This window comes from Heteronotia binoei, chromosome 5 (assembly GCF_032191835.1).
Source record: "Heteronotia binoei isolate CCM8104 ecotype False Entrance Well chromosome 5, APGP_CSIRO_Hbin_v1, whole genome shotgun sequence".
Lineage (NCBI taxonomy): Eukaryota > Metazoa > Chordata > Lepidosauria > Squamata > Gekkonidae > Heteronotia > Heteronotia binoei.
Genome location: NC_083227.1, coordinates 77,774,779 through 77,798,353, shown reverse-complemented (window position 1 = coordinate 77,798,353; position 23,575 = coordinate 77,774,779). Strand labels below are relative to the sequence as shown.

General features: G+C 42.0%; 1 protein-coding gene across 1 annotated transcript; it reads left to right on the top strand.

Annotated features, from left to right (window-relative positions):
• CFAP100 (cilia and flagella associated protein 100) lies at positions 1–23,406 on the top strand. Its single transcript, XM_060239667.1, has 15 exons — positions 1–167; positions 2,220–2,303; positions 2,961–3,067; positions 5,696–5,888; positions 7,584–7,651; positions 11,985–12,148; positions 13,010–13,090; positions 14,153–14,337; positions 15,897–16,074; positions 16,968–17,034; positions 19,069–19,220; positions 19,806–19,941; positions 20,151–20,353; positions 22,216–22,309; positions 23,171–23,406. Exons 1-15 carry the CDS (start codon positions 101–103, stop codon positions 23,282–23,284), a joined length of 1,893 nt encoding a protein of 630 aa, XP_060095650.1. The 5' UTR covers positions 1–100; the 3' UTR covers positions 23,285–23,406.
• The last annotated feature ends 169 nt before the right edge of the window (positions 23,407–23,575 follow it).

Here is a 23,575-nt window from a genome sequence, read left to right as displayed (position 1 = left end):
TGTTCTAGGAAGTGAACCCAGAAGACACTGAAACCACTATAGAGGCCAACATCTTGTGGAAACCTTATTCTGTCTTTTGTTAGGCCAAAACGCTACCGCCATGTCTACAGTCTCGTTTGGACATTCAAGTGTGACTCTAGAGCCAAACAGCTCTGAGCCTGCTATCAGTAAGACCTTTTCTTCCCTAGCACTTAAATAATGTATCTGGCACTTTTTGTTATAGAATTCACATCCGAATATGGGGTCAGCTGCTGTACAGACCTCTTCTGGAATGTGGCAGGAGATTTGTTGAACAAATGTTGCAGTCAAGCAGCCAGATCTGCTGACATTGGGTTTCCCAAGCAGTCTGTTTCTGGATCCATGCAAAACCATGAGATGGCCTAATTCATATTACTTCTCAGAGTCTAGATCACATCACATGAATGGGGTTGGTGCTGTCTGGTAGGGATGGGCACCAAACAACTGATGAATTAAACTGCATCACAAATTTTGGGTGGTTTGTGGTGGTATGAGAGGAGTAGAAAGCAGGGGTTTACTCCTGCTTTCCACTCATCACAAAAAACAGCTGCACGGCAGGGAGGTATTGGGTTTAAATTGCTTGGAGCCATTTGAACCACTTCTTTTTGCTTCACCGAAAAGCCATAGGGAACACAAAGCAGGGGTTTAAACTTTAAATGGCTCACAAACCCATACAAACTGGTTCAGTTCATGAACCGGCATATCTGTTTGTGGTTTGGTTTGTGATTTAGCCATGAATGATGAACCAAACTGCAAAAATGTGGTTCGTGACCATCCCTACTTTCTGGGAAATTGTGATGTTTCTGGGATACATTTGCACCTGTGTGACAGATCTTTTTTATCAACTGAAGGGACCCACACAGCTGCCCAGGGCATTTTTGGTAGAAAAAGCCCAGCAGGAACGTATTTGCATATTAGGCCACACCCCCTGATGTCACCATTGTTTTGCACAGGGATTTTTTGGTAGGAAAAGCCCAGCAGGAGCTCATTTGCATATTACTGACACCAAGCCAGCTGGAACTGCACTCCTCAAAAAAAGCCCTGCAGCTGCTTATGATTTGGGGGGGGGGGCGCTAGGTTTGATTTTAACCACACAAAATACCCAAAAATATGGGCTCAGATGATTGCCTGACTTTGTCTTCAGGGGCAGGGCAGCCTCCTGTCCATCACAACCTTTCAACTGTAGCATGGGCCGCCTCATAGAATCCCAGAAGCTTCTTATTTCCTTCCAGTACTCATATACCAGCAGAAGGAGTGAGGGCAAGAATCCATTAGCACATGCAGTGAATGCAGGACTTACTCTTGATAAAAGCCAGTTGCTCAGGGCTTAAATTTTGCCATTTGCTTCCTTTGATAAAAAATACAGGAACTTCCTGATAAAAATTAACCACATCTTCTGCACCAATGCTGGTAAGAGAAGTAGAAGTAGAAGCTACCCAGCTTTGTTTTCTGGGTCTGTCTGGCAGTGCACTTGGGAAGCCAAAAAGACAGTCAAAGGCACTTTTTTGATGGCCAAGCTAGAGAAGAAACTGGGAGAACCACAAATGGATTTCATAGGAATTTTTTAAAAAATTCAGTAGATAACTACAGGATCAGGAGGAAGGCCGATTTGGGCCAGTGTTGAAGTGCAGATGAAGGAGGTTTAATCATTTCCTGACCTTTCCCCAAAGCTGCCCATCAGGAGAAACCTCTTGGCAACCTGAACATCTCCCATAGCAGGACAATTTGCAGCTTTGGAAAATGGTGGTGGTGTCTGAAAGTTAAGCCCTTCTGCCCTCCAAGGCTGCCATCAACCAATACAAAATGCTTGTAAGACCCATGTGAGAATTTTCCTAGCATCTCTTCAAATTTAGCCTTCAGGTACAGGCCCATGGGAGGCAGTTTCTGGGTCTTGAGTCTTTGAGCCCCAATCTCAGGCACTGCCACTTCATCACTTATTTTTAACTCTTGATATAAATAGCATTGTCAACCTCCAGATAGCATCTGGAGATCTCCTGCTATTACAGTTGATCTCCAGACAACCAAGATCAGTTCTGCTGGAGAAAATGGCTGCTTTGGAGGGGTGGACTCTATGGCTTTATACCCTGCAGAGGTCCCTCCCAGGCTCCATCCCCCAAATCTCTGGGTACTTCCCAACTCAGAGTTCGCAACTCCAAGAAATATGGATGACTAAGACCTGCATTTGCTCTTTATTGGACCAGGGGAAAGGACTTCATCTCGGCAACTGGGGGATGTGTTTACGATTCCTTCTGTGAAGTCTGGGTCTGCAGTAGACATAAAATCAGGTAAGACACACTTTTCAGATTTTTATGCTTCACTTCCCTCCCACAGTCAATCTATTTCCCAAGTGGTTTCCCTAGGAGCAATATCAGAGACAGGAGCAGTCTGAGAAGAGAAAATGGCCCTGGAACATTCCCAGCTGATTGGCCCACACTGACAAAGGAAGTCTTTTTCTGTCAAAGGAAGTCTTTCTATGTCAGAGGAAGACTAAGCGGAAGGGAGTCCTAGGATCCAGCCCAATGTCTCCTATATGTTAGAAAAGGAGGAATGCCTCTTCTTAGATGGCACCCACAACTGATTTTTGTAAGCAATTGTAATTTTAAAAAACCACTTTTAAAAACTATGCTGCATGATTAACTGGCATCATATTTTCAGTCAGCCGGGAGATTTTTAATTGAATGCTACTAACTAGAGATAATCAAGTGTCAGTGCAATCCTATGAAGAGTCAGTCCAGTCTGAAATCAAGGTGCTTAAATTGAAGTAATGCTACATAGTATTTCAAACCTATATTTACAGCAGGATATTTCAGGTACAGGCAGGTCTACAAATGAGTGCATGTGAACTCAGACCAGAACACAGTCCATTGTTGTAACTGTTCCCATATCTTCACAGTGGCATTTTTGCCTTTTCCTGTAGTGATACCCTGCTAACTTTCTTGCAGAAACTCCAAGTGGTATAGAGACAGTATTGGATAAAAACCCGTTCAAAATCCCTTCAGACATAGATATCTTCTTACTGAGAGACAAACAGAAGGAAAAGGCGAGATTGGTAGGTACAAATCATCATAAGAGAGTTGTGGCGGGGAGGGGAGTAATAAATCCTTAAGAATTTCAAGTCAGTGGTTTGACTGAGAGTTGGCTCCCACAGGAGATTTCCATATTTAAGTAGAAGTGCTGAAAATATTACTTGGTGTCTGTATGTACTACAGGAAAAATGATGGTATCCCTTCCTAACTATCTTTTCTGAGTGTGCAAGACAAGACATAGCACAAGGTATTTCTTCTGATACAGTTTCAAAAGCAAACTAAATAAAATCACATGAACTGGAATATGTGACAATTTTTAACAAAATAATAATGTGCATATGAAGCAATGACATATGTCATTGAGGTGAATGAGGTGGAGGAAACAGATTCTCATAAAAATAGAACTCCGGGTCACCCAATAAAATTGATTGACAATAGAATCAGGATAGATAAAAGAAAGTATGAATAAGTAACTAGTGGGTATCCTGCTGTGGGGTGTGATGATGCAAATCAAAAAAAGAAAAGAAATATGCTAGGGGACAGCTTTATTGTTATAAAAAGACCCTACACATTTCGCCTTAAACGTTTCATCAGAGAATTAACTTTGTAGAGAGAATTAATTTTTCCAGAGCAATGGAGTGCTGAAGTGTCTTTGTATAACAATAAAGCTGTCACTGAGCATCCTTTTTTCTTTTTTGGTTTGCTGGCATATTGCTTGGCGCAGCCCTGTTTTCCCTTCTCCTTAGAATATTATGATGGTAGGCCACTGACATTTAGAAGGTATTAGAGAAATTCAGCAATTAAATAGAACTTCTGTGTCTAGGGGCAGTATACATGTACATGTGATTTGACTGTGAAGATTTTAACCTGTGTGACAGAAATGAATGCGGTGCATGTAGCCCATGATTGGAGTGCCGGTCTTAGAAAGGCTGGATTCAACAGGCCATGCACCTGTTGGATATGTATTTATTTAGATATTTCTGCCCCACTTCCCAATTCCAATGGGGACCCAGAGTTACTTATAACATTGTTCTACCTTTCTTGTTTTTACTTTCACAACAAAAAACCTCTGAATTAGGTTAGGCTGAGAGGATGTGACTGGCCTAGAGTGGGGGAATCAGAACTGGGCTTCCCAGACCCCCCATCCAACACTCTAATCCTGGTACTTCATTGGCTCACTTGATATCATGGTGCAAATCACATTTCTTCCAACCACTGAAATACAAACACAATCAATTTCCCACTCACCTTACACCACTCTCAAGCTCCTCTTCTCAGTGGGGCTTCTGTCCGATTTCACACTATCTGTCTCAGGGCTGCAACTAGCATCGGCATTTTCGCTCGACAAACAGAAACTGGTTTTTAGAGGTTTCTGTTTGCCGTGTGAAAAAAGTGAGACTAGTTGCAGCCCTGGGGCAGATACTGTGAAATTGGACAGAAGCCCTGCTGAGAAGAGGAGCATGAGAGCGGCATAAGGCCAGTGGGAAATCATTCCACAAGTGACTTAACCTACCTAAGACTGTTGTGGGCATCAGTATCATAAAGTGCACCTATTGTGTGAACTCTTATTACTTTGGTTACATTTCCATAGATAGGAACAGTGCAGAATTAACCCACTATGTGGAAGCATAATCAAAACCGATACAATGCAATGAGTTGTAGGGACCATATTACTCCAGTCTTGGCCCATGTACACCAGCTTTCAGTTTGCTTCCATGTTCAATTAAAGGTGCTGGTATTGACTTTTAAAGCTTTGTGTGGCCTGGGGCCAACACACCCTAGGGAAAGCCTTCTCCCATATGAACCTACCCATTCATTCCAGTCATCCTTGCTTTGTTTGCCCCTGCCATCTGAGGCAACATGGATGGTGGTGACCCAAAAAAGGGTGCCAAAACTTTAGAACTCCCTCCACAAGGAGATTTTTTTGTCTCCATTGACTGGTGTCTTTTGCTAACGGTGAAGAAGATGTCTTTGTTTCATCTGGCATGCCACTCATAATAGTTATTGGTCATCTTTCTAGTGTTGTTTATGCAGAGCCTTTTTTGTAGCAGGAGCTGCTTTGCGTATTAGGCCACACACCCGTGATGTAGCCAATCCTCCAAGAGTTTACAGGGCTCTTAGTACAGGGCCTACTGTAAGCTCTGGGAGGATTGGCTACATCAGGGAGGTGTGGCCTAATATGCAAAGGAGTTCCTGCTACAAAAAAGTCTTGTGTTTATGTGTAAATAAAATAAAACAAACTAGGAGTCCTACTCCACAACCAAGACAGATAGTGAAAGCATATGGCCAGTGAGTCAACTCCTGATTTTTGCTGTGCACACATCTATACAGGTCCACTAGCCAGCCACCATAGCACCATCTCCCTGTATAAACTGGTGAAATCTGTTTTCACTCTAAAAGAAACCTTGCAGTCACTGAAAACACAGTTAGTGCCAGGGTAAATAATAGTTTGGCTGGGAATGAAATTTTGCGCTGAGAAACAGTACAAGGAAAAGGTTCAATACCCTGTTTTTCTGCACCATGACCCTGATCTGAATGGCCATCTCCTGTGGGGCTGCTGCTAGCTTTGTTAAAAAGCCACGAGAGACTCTGATCAAGGACCTCCAATAAGGTTGTACATACTTTGGCCCTAACCACTGCATTGCCTCTAGGAGCGAGACAGAAGGAAGATGATGAAGGTTCATGAGAAAATGACCTGCTCCACTATGATGGGTGCAAAACAATCTGGGTTCAAGAGACAAATCCAGATGGAAGAAGAAGCTGAAGACAAAGAGTTTGCAGCAGAAGCTGAACGTCTGAAAGCTCTCCGGGAAAGCATCTCATGGAAGATAGCCGTCACTAAAGGTAGAGATCTTTTTGCAAGCACCTAAATCAAGACCCACAGAGAGGGACCAAAATTCAGGAGCTGAACACAGCTCGTGTAAATAAGCTTCTAGGTCCAGTTTCTACCAGCTTCTGGTTAAAACAGTCTTAGGCTGAAACTGTCTGTGACATGAACACACATGAAGCTGCTTGATACCCTTGGTCTATCAAGGTTAGTTATTATCTAATCTAAATGTCAGCAGTTCTCCAGGGTCTCTTGCCCTAAACTCTGGCCTCCTAAGGCTCCACCCCCAAAATCTCCAGGTATTTCCCACTCTGGAGCTGGCAACCCTGTAAGCATGGCATAGGCTCCCCCTCCATTTTGTCCATAAAACAACTCTGTGAGGTAAATTAGGCTGAGAGAGAAAGTGATTGTCCAAGGGTCACCCATAGCAGAGTGGGAATTTGAACCTGAGTCTCGCAGAGTGTTAAAGCTGCAGTACTGCAATCTTAAGCTCTGCTTACGACCTGAGTTCGATACCGGCGGAAGCTGTTTTCAGGTAGCTGGCTCAGGTTGACTCAGCCTTCCATCCTTCCAAGGTCAGTAAAATGAGTACCCAGCTTGCTGGGGGGAAAGTGTGGATGACTGGGGAAGGCAATGGCAAATCACCCCGTAAAAAGTCTTCTGTGAAAACGCTGTGAAAGCAACGTCACCCCAGAGTTGGAAACGACTGGTGCTAGCACAGGGGACCTTTCCTTTCCTCCCAGATCCTAGTATGACACTCTAACCACTGAAGGGACTGGTGTATCTTTACTGAGGGAAGACAAAACAGCATCTGTAAATCACAAGTGTAACATTTGCCTGCCTTTCCCCCATACTCTGCAATGCTACCTTCTTATATGCCAGTGAGCCCCTTGGCTTTGATTTTCCAGTAAGGGGCACAGAAAGCTTATCATAAAAACATGAGAAGTCATGTTGGATCATGCCAGTGGTCCTTCCAGTCCAACACTCTGAGTCACACAATGGCTAAATCCCAGGTACCATCAGGAGGTCCACCAGTGGGGCTAGAACTCTAGAAGCCCTCCCACTGTTGCCCCCCCCCCCAAGCACCATTAATACAGAACATCACTACTTCAGAGTGTTCCCTCTATACCTTGTAGCTAATAGCCACTGATGGACCTCTGCTCCATATGTTCATCCAATCCCCTCTTGAAACTGTCTATGCTTGTAGCCAGCACCACTTCCCGCAGCAGTGAATTCCACATGTTAATTATTCTTTGGGTGATGAAGTACTTCCTTTTATCTGTTCTAAGTTTACTTCTCATTAATTTCATTTGAGTGCTCAGAAGTTCTTGTATTGTGAGAAAGGGCGAAAGGTATTTCTTTTTCTATCATCTCTATCCCATGCATAATTTTGTAAACCTCCATCATGTAACCCCTCAATTGTTGTATATCTGAACCTGAAAAGTATGGAATTTTTTTGTGTGCACACCCCCTAACTGAGACTGGGGAGAAGGAGCTGCCTAAACATTCCCCAAGATTTTGTAGAAGGGTGTTTGTCTATTAGGAATCTTACCCAGTTAGCCAATTGAGTCCTAATTGCAACTTCCTTTCACATTCTAAGTGCACTGAAGTAGGAAGATTTATAGAAGTCTGTTGAACAAAATGCTTTTCCACTTCTCATCACTGCATTTTCTTGGTGCTTCTTATAAGACTATGCCTCTCTCTTAACCTAGACCAGGTGGTAGAAAGAGAAACCATGTACGACTACGTCAATCAGAAACGGCAGATGTTCCTGCTGCAGGTATTTCACTTCCCTTTCAGGCAATTAACCTTGTATTTGAGCTTCTTGGTTTTCAGGGCAATGTTGGCTCCTTTGGACAGGTTCAATTAACAGTGGTAACTGACAGTCTCACATAAGGGGAAGATTCCTTTTGCTGGTTCCTTTGTGTTAGCATAAACAGAACGCAACTTTCTCTATTAATTCCAAAAGGCTAATGAAATTAGTATGGTGGACATATACCAAATGCCTGTTTAGCCATTATAGTCACTGACTGTCTGGGAAAAGTCACTGTTTCTTTGTCATGAGGATGCATGGGGAAAGCATCAAGCACAGGAACTTGGATGTGAGATGCAAAAGCCAGCAAATGACTATGTAGAGGCATTAGCTTTCCACCTGCATGGATATTTTGACAAGGGAGGAGCACTTTGATGTGTGACCCACTGCCTGCATTCTGAGAGGCCCGTGCAATAGGGATGAGCACAGACGGGTGATCCCCATTTGGTTTGCAAATTGGTGAAAAACACCCCCCAGGGGCCTAGAGGCTCCAAAATTTCAGGGAATCTTTAGCTGACTCTCCTCTATGCAGCAACCAAGTTTAGTGAAGACTGGACTTTGGGGGTTTGAGTTACAAACCCCAACAAAGTGCACTAGAACAGTGCTTTTCAATGAGAGGTGAGGTGCCGGTTCAGGAGTGTACAGAATGGAAACTGAGTGAGCTAGAGGCATCCAACTTGCAGAGTATTGTATAATTTTATTGAACTGTTGTTAGCCGCCCTGAGCCTGCCTAGGCGGGGAGGGCGGGATATAAATAAAATTTATTATTATTATTATTATTATAGTACTTTCCAGGGATGTTCTTCCATATGCCTTACAAGTTACAAGTGTGTGGGGGGGGGTCCACGTTATGGACCCCCAAGCAAAGTGCCCCCAGGAAAGTGTTTTTGGGTTCAGGAGTGCATAGACTAGACCACTCTCTGTTCAACTGAGAATATGATCACTGGGCAGAAGAAGACTGCCCACCTCACCCAGGACTGGACACCACCTGCACAGTTGCAAGTGGCTGTGTGTTCCTGGGCCCACCCTCCATTGGCTAGCAACATGATAAATGAGAAGGGCCAACCCTCCCAGCCTGCCCAGGGCCCTGTCTCTCTGGGTCAATCCTCTACTGGCCAGCAGCAGAATAACTGGGCAGGGCTGACCTCTCACCCTGCCTGGGGTCTGGGAGCCATCTAGTCCAACCTCCTGTACAATGCAGGAAATTCACAAGTACCTTCTTCCCTATATCTACACACCCCGATGACCCCTGCTCCATACCCAGAAGATGGCAAAACAGCAACAACAACTCTCCAGAATCCCTGTCAAAACTGGCCTAGAGAAAATTGCTGCCTGGCCCCAAAGTGACAAACAGCATTTCCTTGGGCATGTAAGAAGGGACCACAGCAACTAAGCACAGATGCAGCCCTTCCTGCCCTCCTTCTCATGATCTGCTTAAGTTCACAGAATAGCATTGTTGTCAGATAGCCATCTAAGCTCTGCTTAAAAACCTCCAAAGGAGAGCCCATCACTTCCCAAGGAAGCCTGTTCCAATGAGGAACTGCTCTAATGGTCAGGAAGTTCTTCCTAATGATGAGCTGGAAACTCTTCTGATTTAATTTCAACCCATTTTGTTCTGGTCCTACCTTCGGGGGCCACAGAAAACAATTCCACACCATCCTCTATATGACAGCCCTTCAAGTACTTGAAGATGGTTATCTTCACCTCTCAGTCATCTCCTCTCCAGGCTAAACATACCGAACTTGCTTCAACCTTTCCTCATAGGAGAGTAATGCTCTGTATTTTTGGTGCTTGTGAGGGGCACAGTGGGAGGGCTTTTAGCCTCACTGGTGGACCTCCTGATGGCACTTAGTTTTTTTGGCCACTGTGTGACACAGAGGGTTGGACTGGATGGGCCATTGGCCTGATCCAGCATGGCTTTTCTAATGTTCTTAATAGGATCAAAACCACATTTTACCAACTTGTCAGCAAGAATATTATGTGGAATTTTACCAAAAGCCTTACTGAAATCAAGATAAACTGATCCAGCAAGGTAGTAACTTTCTCAAAGAGAGAGAGAGAGAAGATTGGTCTGACATGACCTGTTCTTGAGAAATCCATGCTGGCTCTTAGTAATCACAGCCATCCTTTCTAAATGCTCAAGAACTGACTATTTGTTCTAAAACTTTTCCAGGTATAGATGTCAAGCTGACAGGTCGGTAGTTACTTTTTCTTCTTTTTCCCCTTCTTGAAGATGAAGACAACATTTGCCCACCTCCAATCTTTTGGCACCTCATCTGTTCTCCAAGAATTCTCAAAAATAATGGCCAGAGGCTCAGATATTACATCCACAAATTCTTTTAGTACCCTTGGATGCAGTTCATCTGGCCCTGAGGACTTAGTTTCATTTAAATAAACAAGGTATTTATGTACTACCATGCCAATCCTAGGCTGCAACTCCCTTCCTTCATAATGTATTCTGTTTTTGCCAAGTTGAACACCTTTTCTCTCACAAGAGAAGACTGAGGAAAAGTAGGAATTGAGCAGTTCTCTCTCTTCATCACCTATTACAATTTCACTTTCCTGTCCTGGTAACAGGCCTACAACGTCCTTGCTCTTTTTATTATTTTGAACATAAGAACCTTTTGTTGTTGTTTTTAGCATTTCTCGCTAGCCTTAGCTCATACTAAGGTTTAGCTTTCCTAACTTTCTCTCTACAAGCACTGGTTATTTGTTTATTTTCATCCTTGGTTATAAGCCCCTCCTTCCATTTCCTAAATGAGTCTTTTTTACTGCTCAAGTCCTTGGAAAGGTGTTTATGGAGACACCTCACGTTCTTTAGGCTCCTCCCATTTTTCCTTCCAATAGGAATTGTTTGTGATTGTGCCGTCAATGTTTTGCTTTTAAGTAACTCTCACCCTTCGTCGACAACTTCTCCTTTAGCATTTCTGGCCATGGAATTCTACCCAGCATAACTTTAAGTTTGTCAATATTTGAACTCTGTCTTCCTCCATGATTCTCAGAGTGGTGTAAGTAGTTACCCCCACTCCATTTTATCCTCACAACAACTTCATGAGACAGGTCAGGACAGTTGGTCCAAGGTCACCCACTTAGCTTCATGGCTGAGCAGGGAAATGAACTTTGGTCTCCACACTCCTGGTACAGAATTTTAAAGATTACACTGCAGGCAGCTGCAGTTTTTACCATCCTATAGTATGCCGTCATACAAGTTTGGATCATTTGAAAGCAGCAAGAGATGGGATTTCTGCATGCAAGGAAGCCTTAGGTTGCCAGACATTTGTTTGGTTCAAACTTAACAATGGTTACTGTGTATGAGGAGTACATTGCCTCTCATCTTCTTTCCTGAGACAGCACATTTCTGACAAATCATGTACATCAGTTAAACTGGGGGTGGGGGGCTCTAAAACAAAAGGTTATTTTATCTTTGAAGGTCAGAAGTGCCCTAAGGTGTGGGAGGATGAAGAACTACACAAAGAAGCCGTGGTGGCTGAGGTATTAGTCTTTTCTCTAGTCTCATCAAAACCTGGAAATAATTCTGTTCTCTGCAAAGCAGGAGAAAAGTTGAATGAGTTTCTCTTTTGGTAGTGGTACAACTCTGTGTTGGAAATGCTGACCTGTCTAATTGTCCATGTTATTTGAGTCACTTTGGCTGCTAGCAACTCCAAATTGGGTTCCAGTTCAGCAGCCACCTCTGCTGTGAAGAACATTTTTTGCTCATGAGCTCCCTAACAAGGATTGGGGAGTTCATAAATTATCTTAGAGAAGTTTGTTGAGCTGAATTGTTTCCCCCACCCAAAATTCTACACTGTGCTTTTTATCCAATACCATTTTTTGCTAGAACCAATGGCCATCAGAGCCTTAAAACTTGACCACCTTATTTCCTAGGTGTTATTATCACAAGCATGCAAATCCTGGGACCCACCAATACAGAATCACTCCAGTTGGCAGGCCAGAAAGTGGGCTGGCTGACTTGTTAGTTCAAATCAGTAGCATTTGCATGTCCAAGCCACTGACCTAACTGTATATAGAATAGAACCAGTTCAAGAGAAAAGTCTTTGCCTCAAGGAAAATCCATTTGAACAGAATGCAGAAGACTTGTAGGGATTTGTTCTGGTGTTACCATACATTTCCTGTACAACTCTGAGCAAAAACAAAAAACCAATACTCATGCTTTACGTTTCTTCCTCCCAACATTAGAAAGGTTGTTTAATGTTTAAGATCCTCAGTCTTGATGACAAAACAAAATGGTTGTGTCAATCAACAAACTTGTCCCCCATCTCTCTTTTTGCTTGAATTTCAGTATGCTGTAACTGTAAAGAAAGATGAAATTCAAAAGCTAGAGAAGCTGGCAGCAGAAGAGGAATCCAAGTTGGAAAAGGCTGAGGAAGACCTAGAGAAAGATGCTGCCATGTTTGATGAGTTCCTGAAGGAGAATGACAGAAACTCTGCACAAGCCCTGAAAATGTAATACTACCAGTTGGAAACTGGACTTTGGCATTAGTGGAAATGTCGGCTGGTGGGAAGCAACAGACAAATCTCTCTTGCATTCAGAATCCCTAAGGAATTCTGCTTACACAGCCCATGTCCTTCCTTCCTTCCTTCCTTCCTTCCTTCCTTCCTTCCTTCCTTCCTTCCTTCCTTCCTTCCTTCCTTCCTTCCTTCCTTCCTTCCTTCCTTCCTTCCTTCCTTCCTTCCTTCCTTCCCTCCTTCCTTCCCTCCTTCCTTCCTTCCTTCCCATTCATCATCCACTGTTGAAGTGGTGGGATGGGGGAGGATCAGAAATGTTTGTGCCATAAAGATTGCCCAGTATTATGGAAGTAAACAATTTGGTTGAGAGTATACAACTGAACCAAGGTAACACAACATGCTTCCAAGGCAGGGTGGGGACTCAAACTTTAGGCCTCCCAGATTCTAGACCAATACTCTAACCACAACACCACAGCGGTTCTGTACTCCACCTATCTTCTACCAGTAGTCCCAGTTTCAAACCCTGGCATCTCCTATTAAAGGATATGGAGTAGCAAATGTTGGGCAAGACCTTTCTGTGCCCAGAACCCTGGAGAGCCACTGCCAATCAGAACAGAGTTGGTGGACTGACTCAGTGTAAGGCAGTTTCACACATCTGTATAATAGAAGTTGAGCAACAGGTGTGGAACAGCTTCAGGAAATAGCTCACATTTACCCTAGCCAGTACCTTTCTGGAAAGATCTCATTGAGAACTATGCCTTGGTCCCATAGCTGCTTCTCTCCTGTGTCTGCACAGTTGCCATTCTCAATACCACTGCAGTAATTTTTAGTTTCCTGTTCTTATGCTTTCTTCTGCAGTGCTGAGAAAGAAACCAAAGCCAAGTTGGAGAAAATACTTGAGATCCGAGAACTGACAGCCCAAATGATGAATATCCAAAGGTAATAGTTGTTTGGAAAATGTTGCAGCTGGACATATCACTCATAATTTTAATGTTGTTTGGTTCCCTCTCCCCACTCCTTGGATATCCATAAGTATTCATCTACATAGTGTGGGATTCCTTTGTGTTTTTAGAGCTCCACAGCATAACTATAATGTGCTGCACATGAACTTTTCCAGGGTGGATTTCTGGGAGTACATCACATCAGTATTGATTCCCTGTGATTCTCCAGGAGCTGCTTGTTACCTCTAAAGCCCTTAATGGGTCAATCAGACAAGAGGGTGCATCCACCTGAATGTCTTATGGTAATCTGTAGTACCTTTTAACAGTCTTCCATCTGTATCACATCTGCAGGGGCATGGAAAGAAAAAATTATGTGGGTGCTGTTTGGTTGGAAGACTTCCTGACACCCCAAGCCCCTGAAGCATTGTAGTGGTTATCAAAATGCTCAGAAACATGCCCAAGCGGGTGTGTGGGGCCAGAGGATGTATACTTTGCAGGATCAAAGCAAATGCCAGCACGTTTAAACTATGGTGTGAAGATGGGGCTTAATTCTTCCTCCACAGCATTTTCCTTACCTTGAAATGTTTTTTTGAGCTGCTGTTCAACCTGGTGGGGAAAACTGACTATAGTTTATCCAGATGGCATGAATAGCAGTTCCAGGGTGAGGAAAGGTGCAATGGGAAAGAGCTGAGTCTTCTGCACTGTGGCTCTGATTTAAGAACAGAGCTCGACGACTGCTCTTTTGCAGTATTTTTTTAAAACCCTACTGGACTTCCATTTTTGTTGGGCTTGATTTTTGGGCTGGTCATTATACCAAACTTCCGTGGTGGCACAGTGTGAGGTCCTAGTGTTCTTCCAGTGCAGAAAAACTGGCAGCTTCTGAAATGCAACACCTCTTTCCCTGGCCTTGCCTCGCCAAAAGATCCAACAAGCAGAATGCAGTGGTCCAATTCTACCAGCTCATTCTCTGCACAGACCCGCACTCAGAATCTCAACATTGAATCTTTTTACTGTTAGCGGTCTCTGTGTCATTTATTCATCCAGTCTATTTACTTCCTAGTGAGATTGCCAGATTTGAAGACACTTTGCAAGAATACATGGTATTCAAGGACTTCCTCTTCCAGCTGTCCCCAAAAGAATGGCAAGAAAACTATGAAAGGAAGCGACAGAAAGAAAGAGTGCTGAAAGTTGTTTCTGATTCTAAAGAAGAAAAAATTATGCAGGTAGCACCCAGCACAAGCCGAGGTAAAAGGTCCAGCAAAGGACCATCTACTTTCTGATCCCCAGAAGCTACACTGCCACTAAACCTGAATGTCTCATTCAGCTCTCATGGGAGATAGTGATCAGACATATGAAAGCCAGGGGGGGATTAGGGGATGGTCAGTTTTTATCCCCCACCCAAGGACTTTTTTCATTTTTCCAGTGAGAAAAAATGGAGAATTTACAGCAACACGGGGGGGGGGGGGCCTCAGATGAAATATTTTTCCCTTTTAGAATGAGTAAAATGTTTCTTTACATTGAACACATATAGCATGAAAAACGCTGAGGCTCCCCCCCCCAATTTCTCCAGCTTAAATATTGGGAAATTTCGGAGAGCAGTGAAAAATAAAGAGTGGCAGTCCTGAAGATACATGGGTCCCTGACCTTTAAGGGCTTTGAAGGTCAGCACCAGAACCTTGAACTTGATCTGATGCTACCAGAAGCCAGTGCAGCTCTTGCAACACAGGATGGATGTGTGCTGTACATAGGGCCCTTTTGCACTCTTAAATTCCATAAATATGCCGCAGAGTTCAATTTTCTATACTAAGGTATAAATCAGGGGTGGCCAACGGTAGCTCTCCAGATTTTTTTTTTGCCTACAACTCCCATCAGCCCCAGCCATTAGCCATGCTGACTGGGGCTGATGGGAGTTGTAGGCAAAAAACATCTGGAGAGATACCATTGGCCACCCCTGATATAAATGATGCATTTTGTTATTTAATCAATAAAAGAAGCTTAGGTTTGATTAGGAAGTATTGCATATATTTCAATTTTCCCCAACATTTCCATTTTTTTTTTTCTGGGGAAAAATGTTTTTCTCCATGGTTCCAACATTTCTGAACTACTGCAATTTCGTAGGCCTGCAAGACAGAGCTATTCCGCCGGGTTTATGGCTGAGGCAGTGGGCGTCCTATTCCAGCTATTATTCCATCAGTTGGCCTCCCTTGTGGTGATATTGTGTCCTACTGCTGTGCTATCCTGCTACTGCTACCATCATTTAGTTTGGGCCTGTAATCGTTTACCTTGTACAATGTGCCCTTCCCTCCTGTGGTGCACTCTATTTACTGTTCTATTGTCTTTACTTGTTTAATCTTAATGTAGTGTTTTAACTTCGAACTGTAGGTTTTTTTATTGTACGGGAAAGGGCGGAATATAAGCCTACTAAATAAATAAATAAATTTCTGAAAATGTATATCTCTAGTAGCAGTTGATAACTTCATCAATCTGTCAATTTTGTATAATGCCCTTTTAAAGCTTATTACTGCATCTCTATAAGTTGTCTAAGCCAGCTAACATTTCTCTATGTTAATTAGGTGTTGCGTGAAGAAATGCTTGTTTATTTTAAATCATTTGGGCAACCTTCTCAAATTATGGTGTTTTGCAAGAGGGAAAAATAAATCCTATTCATTTTCCCCACCCCATGCAAAATGTTACAAACTTCCCTCATGTTCCCCTCTTCATTTAAGTTCTTTTTTCAAAATAAAAAAAATCCCAAACCTATGTGTACACACACACACCTCTGTCTTTGCTCTTTTTGTGCTCAGGACGGGATCACCAAAGCAAGAACAAACAGAGAGCCCTGCGTTCCAGTTTTGATCTGTCTTCACCACCAGAGAAACCTTCTTCTAGGAGTCCAAGCCTAACTCTGCCAAGAAAAGACTCTGTCAGACTAAGTCGAATGTTCTCTCGGCAAAACTTAAAATCCCAGCAAAGCAGAAAAGTGTAAGTGTCAGAGTTAAAAAAGTAAGTCAGCGTTTGTCAGACAAAGGTTTGCCTCATCTCAACTTTGAAGCGCTACAATTTTTTCTCAGCTTAGAACCAAGGAAAGCAAAGAGGGTGAGATCTGACTCCCTTACAAGTGCCTTACAGTTGCCAGTCTCCAGGTGGTGGCTGGAGATCTCCTGGGGTTAGAATACATCTCCAAGTGAAAGACATCAGTTTACCTAGAGAAATGGACTCTATGGCATTGAATTCCCTCCCCTCCCCAAACCTTGCACTCCTCAGTTTCCACTGCCAACATCTCAAGGTGTTTCTCAACCAGGAGCTGGCAGCTCTATTTATCTACATTACAGCTGTATACCAGTACTGTTGTATATCTTTTTTCACTGCTGTGGATTCCTTAAAAGAATCCTTCTCTTCTGCAGTTTTAAGCTAACAATATTAAACTAAATAGATACTAGTAGTGGGTATTTTCTAATTGTATTTTGTAGTACTTTAAAGACTTATATATTTATTGTGGCATCAACTTTCATGAACCAGGGACTACTTTGTTAGATGTATGTCTTATGTGTGTGTATGTGTCAGTTGCAGCTGACTTACTCCACAGTTTTCAAGGCAAGAGATGTTCACAGGTGGTTTGCCTCTGTGTAGTGACCCTGGAATTTCTTGGTGGTGTCCGTTCTAATTACTGACCAAGGCCAACCCTATTTAGTTTCCAAAAGGTGATGAGATCAAATTAGCCCAGGCTACCATGTGCAAATCCAGGGTCCTAGCAGGACAGTGCTGTTTGCCTCCAGCAAATCAGTGGGCAATAAACATAATTATCACATTGTCCACCTTATAAATTGTATGCAGTTGTTTTGTGCCAGTATTTAACCCAAGAATAATCTCCACAGGAGTGTTCAAAGTGCTTCAACAGAAGACAAGGAAACTGTATCTCTGTCTGATGAGGAAGATGATGAGGTCAGTAACCTTGAATCAAATATCTTTTTAATATTACCTTGGATTTACTTGATGGGGCTTTACTGCATTTGATGCTGTTGCTTGAGCAACTCCACTCACTTTAATGAGGCTTGTTTAGAAGTGACGTGACCAGTATTATCACTTTGACACTCCAGGCAAGTATAAACTAGTTAACTAAAATTTTCTGACATTTGGTATAATTACATATTATAGTGGGGATTTTTTCCATAAAGGTACTGTGCAAGTCTCCAAGGATTTAAAAACTAGGAAATGCTAATGTGTCTGTATGTAGTTTTAAAATTAGGGATGAGCAAATATGCCCAATTTAATTTCTTATGTTTTTGTCAACTGTTTTCATTCTTTTTGTAGATTGATTGGAATTGTGTAATTTGTTGGAATTATATGGCTTTTATACACAACTTATATGTATAATGGAATACAGACTGACACACCAATCATGGGTTTTTAGAGTGTGAGAAAAAAAATCAGTATCTTTGGGATTCCCAAAGGAGTAGTAAAATCAGAACAGGGATATTGTAAATAGCAGGGATGAGAAATTCATAATCCCTCTTTTTTAACACACCTGCTTACATTTCATTTGGAGATAGGGTTGCCAACCTCCAAGAGACAGTTGGAAATCTCCTGAAATTACAACTGATCCCCAGGTAATGGAGACAGTTCACCTTCCACTTTGGAAGGTGAACTGTGGCATTATAGCCCATTGAAGTCCCTCCTCTCCCCAAATCCCTTCCTCCTCAGGTTTCACCCTCCACTCCGAATCTCAAAGTATTTCCCAACACGAAGCCCAAGTCAGACGATTGTAAAAGGTTAGTCTATTAGTTAGTTGTAAGAAAATAGAAGTCCAGGGGCACCTTAAATCCTAACATTTATTTCAATATAAGCTTTTGAGTCACTGCTCACTGCTTCAGAAGCAAGCTGTGACTCATGCAAATTCGTACTGAAATAAATATTAGTTTTTAAATTAGCTTGGAATTTTGTTTTCTCAAGCCAGTTTGTCTTTCAGATTAGAACTCCTGTACCTTTAATAGGACAGATGATTTTTGTTAGATGCATATTTTTGTATCTGCAGGAGGGTATACCTGCAAAAATTCTGTCTTTTAGATAACTGTTTAAGGTAAAGGAGCACTTAACTAGCTCTCCATCTCCCAATTGGGACTCACTTTGGTCCACAATTTTCCTTGTGAGATTTTTCCACTTAAAAGTGCTTCAGTTTTTGAGTCACCTCATGTGAACAGGGTCCTTTTGAGCATAAAACATATAAGCAGCACACTTTTAGGAAGGAAGAAACTAATAGTTCTTCTCCAGCAGTCCTAATGGTTCACATGGCCAGATAGTAAGAGACCAGGCCACTGAATTGTAATGAACGATATAAAAAATTGTCAGAATTCCATATATCCTGGTGAAACAAGCAACACTCACCTCAAGCAAGTCCCCCAAAGGTACTGCAGACTTTTTCCTTATATAAATAGCCCAGCTCCATCATTTTGCACTTTCCCACTGACTGGGGTCCTGAAGCAATGGATACTGACTTATCCAAAAGGCGGAAATCTGCAGGCTAAGCTCAATCTTTCCTCAGAGCAATTGTTTTTCCCAGGTAAAAGGCAATCTTTGAGACTATGCAGTGTAAACACAAGTCTATTTCATAATGGAAACCGCACAATTCTATGTAACATGTCAGAAAATACAGAACAGATGGTTCATTGCATCAGCACTATTCTGTCCCATTTTTTGTGTAAAGTATATTTGTTGGGCAGGAAGCAAGTATGAATGTGAAGAACAGTTGACCCTGCTTTCAATGCTGGGATTATGTTGTGGTTGCAGCCATAGAAAGGTGACTGCACAACAGGCCAGTTTTTCCTCCTTTTCCCACTTCCTTGCCAGTTTGGTGTTCTTGTCACCTACATGCAAGAGGGTGGGAGGAAAGATATTATTGTAGGAGAGAGCCCATCTCTCCTGCCCTGCATGTTCTCCGATGAGAAACAGAAAAATAATTTTTTTTATATTCCTTTGCAGCAACCTGAGATATATTTTACTGATCCACACCAGTTGCTCCATCTTTTCACTGAGCTTGAGGAACAGAATTTGTCTCTAATTCAGAATTCACAGGAGACAGAGGAAACTCTAGATGAACTTCGGCATACTTTGACTACCACTCGCAATAAAATGTAAGTGGTTAACAGTGCAGTGCTAAAGAGACTTACACACTTCTAAGCCCACTAGTTTCAGTGGATTTAGAAGGATGTAACTGCTAAGGACTACACAGTAGAGGAGGCTTCTTATGCTGAATTACACTTCCTAAATATTATGGATTGTCAAAACAAACTGCCGACATTGCTAGGCCTACACTGCATAGGAAGGAGGAAATGTTTTTTAGTTCAATATGTAAAGTAATGCAATTTATTATCAACATGAAGAAATTATGGTGCTATGTTATTGTAAGAGTATTCCGTTGTCACATTGACTGAAAAAAAAATTGAAAAAAGGAACCAAGTTTTAACTTGTTTTTACTGGCACTGTGATGAGATCCATGTATGATTCATTCATCTTGTGAACTGTTTGTCTTGCTTAATGTTTGGAAACTTGTACAGGTTCCCCAAACCTACCTTATCCAGTATGTCTTTATCATAAAAGCTAACATAATGGACCACCTGACTGAACTTTCATGTGAAACCTGCCGATAGCATAAAATTCCTACATGACAAGAAAAATCTTACAATCCCTTTTCAAAATTTCAATTTCTTATTGAACAGGGACAAGGAGATCGAGCAGTTAAAGCAACTTGCCATCACGCTTCAAGCCAACATTGTTAAAGAGGAAGAGACAGCAGCAGACCTGGAATTGAAAGCGCGAGTCTTTTCCTTTGGAGAATACAAAGCAGAGGTTCAGGTGCGCAAGTCAAAGTAGTCATTGAAAATGCTGGCCAGGATTATACATGGCTTACAGATAAATTTCTAGCAACTGCCACTAACGTGACATCTTCCCCAGAAAAATATTCCACATTTTGCAGGAATGATTGGGAATACAAGCTCAAAGAAAACATGTATTTCTGAATTGTTTGTAAATGCTTAAAGATTAATGCTGTTTATTGCCTTCAGGACAAAATGCTGGTGAGCTTGCATCGAAAAGTGCTGGAAGTCTATCGACGTTGCATTGGAGAAAATGAGGCAAATCTTGGAACCCTACAGATGCTCACAGTTATAGAACACCAACTGGATGACTTGCTAGAGTGTCTCGAAAGAGTACCTCCAGCAAGAATAGAACAAGCTGAGAAAGCCAAAGAAAAAGAACGAAGGATAAGGTAAGGCAGAAATCCTATTCTGAATACCTTATGCTGTCCAGTTGAGAGTTGATACATCTGTATGGAAGGTTGATCCGTGATGGATTACTCCCTGCACAAAGGCCAATGCACAAAGGGTTGAAAGTGGTTAAGTTTCAGACCTGATTATGGGACAGAAGGCCTGGTGGATGATCTGCGTCAGAAAATGAATAGGGGGAATGTGACCCTGTTAATTCTCCTGGACTTCTCAGTGTTTTTTGATACCATCAATCAAGGTATCCTTTCTGGACTGCCTTTTGGGAATCTAAGAGGCACCATTTTCTGATAGTTTTGGTCCTGTCTCAAAATGTAGGTTTCATAGTGTAGTACTGGGGGACACCTTTCACCAGCATTCCCTTCGTAGGGAAAAAAATTATTGTCACTGGGGTGCATGATAGATCAGGGGTGGCCAAACTGTGGCTCTTCCACACATATTGTGTGGCTCTTGAAGCCCCCACCACCCAATTGGCCAGCTTGGAGAAGACATCTGTCTCTTTAAATCACTTGTCCAAGCCAGGCCAGCCAGTAACATGAAAAATGCATTTAAAGTTGCTTTCTTTCCACCTCTCTCCCATCTATTTTCCTTCCTTCCTGTATTGTGACTATCAAACATCTGACGCTCATGTCTTGCGGCTCTCAAACATCTGACATTTATTCTATGTGGCTCTTACATTAAGCAAGTTTGGCCACCCCTGACCTAGAAACATCTACATTAAACTACTGCAATGCAATTTCTGGGAGAAGGGGCTGCCCTTAAAGATTGTTCAGAAACTACAGTCAGTACAGAATGCTATAGCCAAAACACTGACAGAATACTCTCAAGATCATATCACTCCAGTTCGGTTCCATCTGCACTTAGCTCCCAATTTGCTTTTGGGCCCAGTTCAAGGTGCTGGTATTAACCTTTAAATCCCTATGTGGCTTGGGGCAGCATACCTTAAGAACCACCCACTTCCATAGGAACCTACCTGACTAGGGATGTGTGTACAGTATATATCAAGCCAAATAAATACCCCAAAAATACCTTATTTAGACACTCTCAGTTTGAAAAGACAGACCAGTTTTACCTAGCTTTGGATACAAACTGCAAGCAGCATTAGTTCTTGCCTCAGGTACCAAGATCCCAGCAGTTTTATGGAGAGGCAACTATGAAATTAGTTTTAAAAAATTGATTGTCAGTACTTACTGCTTCAACAGTACAAATTTAATCTGTACTATCTTTTTCATTAATTGTACAATTCCACTGAATAATGTTTGTAAACCAAATAACAGAAGAAAGGCAAAGAACAGGCATGCCTTGTCCTGGTTATACAAGGGTGGATCATTACTGAAGAGAAGCTCAACAGCCAAATCCTACAAGAAACCTGAAAGTCACTTGTTAACAGCGTATTTGCCAGTATCGACAGCTCTGACTGAGACTCAGAGCACATGCTGCATACAAAGGGACTTTCTGGCTTTTCCCTTCAGGTAGAAATCCTCATGACCTCCTTTTCAAAAGGACACATAGACCAATTTCACACTAAACTTTTAATCCTGCTTTAGCCCTGTCCCCAAGCCAACATTCTATACTAAAATCATAGAACCATAAGAGTTGGCTTCTATGATTCTAGTATAGAATGTCAGTTTGGAGACAGAGTTAAACAGGGAATAAAAGTCTCGTGCAAAACTGGTCTAATTTTCTAGAGCAGCATCTCATGAAGCACAAGTGGCTACTACAGAAAAGAAAAAAAATAACTACCCCCTACTCTGTGCATGCCCAAGAAGTCCTTTCTGAACCCTTGCCATTGAACTAATACATATGGCTGACACACGTATCTCTAAACCTACTGCTTGAATTTTGACAGGATGAGAGAAGAAAAGATAAGACAGCAGAGAGCTCTGCAGGAGGAGAGGTTGCAACGAGCACTGGCAAGAGCACAAGCTGAAGTTAAGAGAAAGGTAAAGCCAGTAACCATTGGTATTCTGTGTATAAGATTTCAGAATTTTAACTTAGTTTAAATACATAGTGTTCTGTAACTCTAGTTTAATTAACTATGTCTATACAGAGGATAAGGTCTGATTCAGTGTATTCTTTTAAAATTTATACAATACTATTCTTAGATTTTTGTGTTTCAGGTTCTCACTTGAGAATATTCTCCCATTCCCTAAGTAAAGTAAAAATCATGGAGAAGTCTTATAAAATAGCAAAAGAAATGGTGGATGAAAAAAATTGTTCTACATAAGTTTAATTTGCAAGCAATCAAGTGTGTGGGTGTCATGAGCAAGTAAGGAGACCAAAGCAGGCAGCCTCTGCAGCAATTCACAAATCTTTTCTGCTGCAGTGGTAAAGAGCACATGCTGCACTACTTTCAGTTTTGGTGAGGAAGAAACAGCAAATTAGGGTTACCATGGTTTGTGCTTTTTTTCTGCATGGTTAGGGTTACCATGGTTTGTGCTTTTTTCTGCTGTAACAGCTCAACCTTCTTTTCAACCCTCTTTCTGCTTTAGGTAGGAATGGAGAAGGAAAGACTGAAAGTAACATTCACCTTACCACTCCAGTGAGCTTTCCTCCAGCTTAAGGAACTTACTTGTAACAAGTGGCTTTTCCTGAAATTTAAAATTCAGGAGGAGGCTACTTAGAAGGAGGCTCCTTAGGCAAGAGTGAATATAGGCTGATGTCTTAACGGGACATATTTTAAAATATCAGTTTCTTTAAAAGAATATTAGTGTAGTTTCAAAAACTGGTTTTAGCTATCAGCATTTGTACAATAAGCACCAACACTAGCAGATCTTGGGCCTGCTTTTCTTGTATCTTTTCAGACTGGCAGAAGACTGGTGTTCCGCTCAGAGCCTCCAGCCTTTAAGGAGAAGGAAGATGAGGATCTAGGACTGATTGACAAGGAAAAGGAAGAACTGCTGTACTACTTTACTTAGCAACTTGACAAGAGGGCTCTGAAATTTTGCAGTGAGCATGAAGCAAGTAATACAGACTGCTTAGGAATTTGGGTATGGGTTTTTAGTCATTTATATTAAATAGTATTTTCAAGGTAACAAAATCTGTTTTCCTTTTATTAGTAACCCAACAAATCCAATCCAACCCAAAGCCAGAAGAATCACCATTCCTGCACTTCTTTAAGCTTCAATTCAAACCCCTTCAGTTTTGCCTCTTTTATAAATGAAAATATTTGGGAGACCACAAGAAAAACCTAGGCTCCAATTCCAGCA

Bases quoted from the DNA above. Each gene is read 5' to 3' on its own strand.
- CFAP100 (XM_060239667.1), top strand. From the start codon at position 101: ATGTCTACAGTCTCGTTTGGACATTCAAGTGTGACTCTAGAGCCAAAC. The intron at 12,149-13,009 runs GTAATACTACCA...TTTCTTCTGCAG, and splicing joins TCTGCACAAGCCCTGAAAAT to TGCTGAGAAAGAAACCAAAG. The intron at 17,035-19,068 runs GTCAGTAACCTT...ATTCCTTTGCAG, and splicing joins CTGATGAGGAAGATGATGAG to CAACCTGAGATATATTTTAC.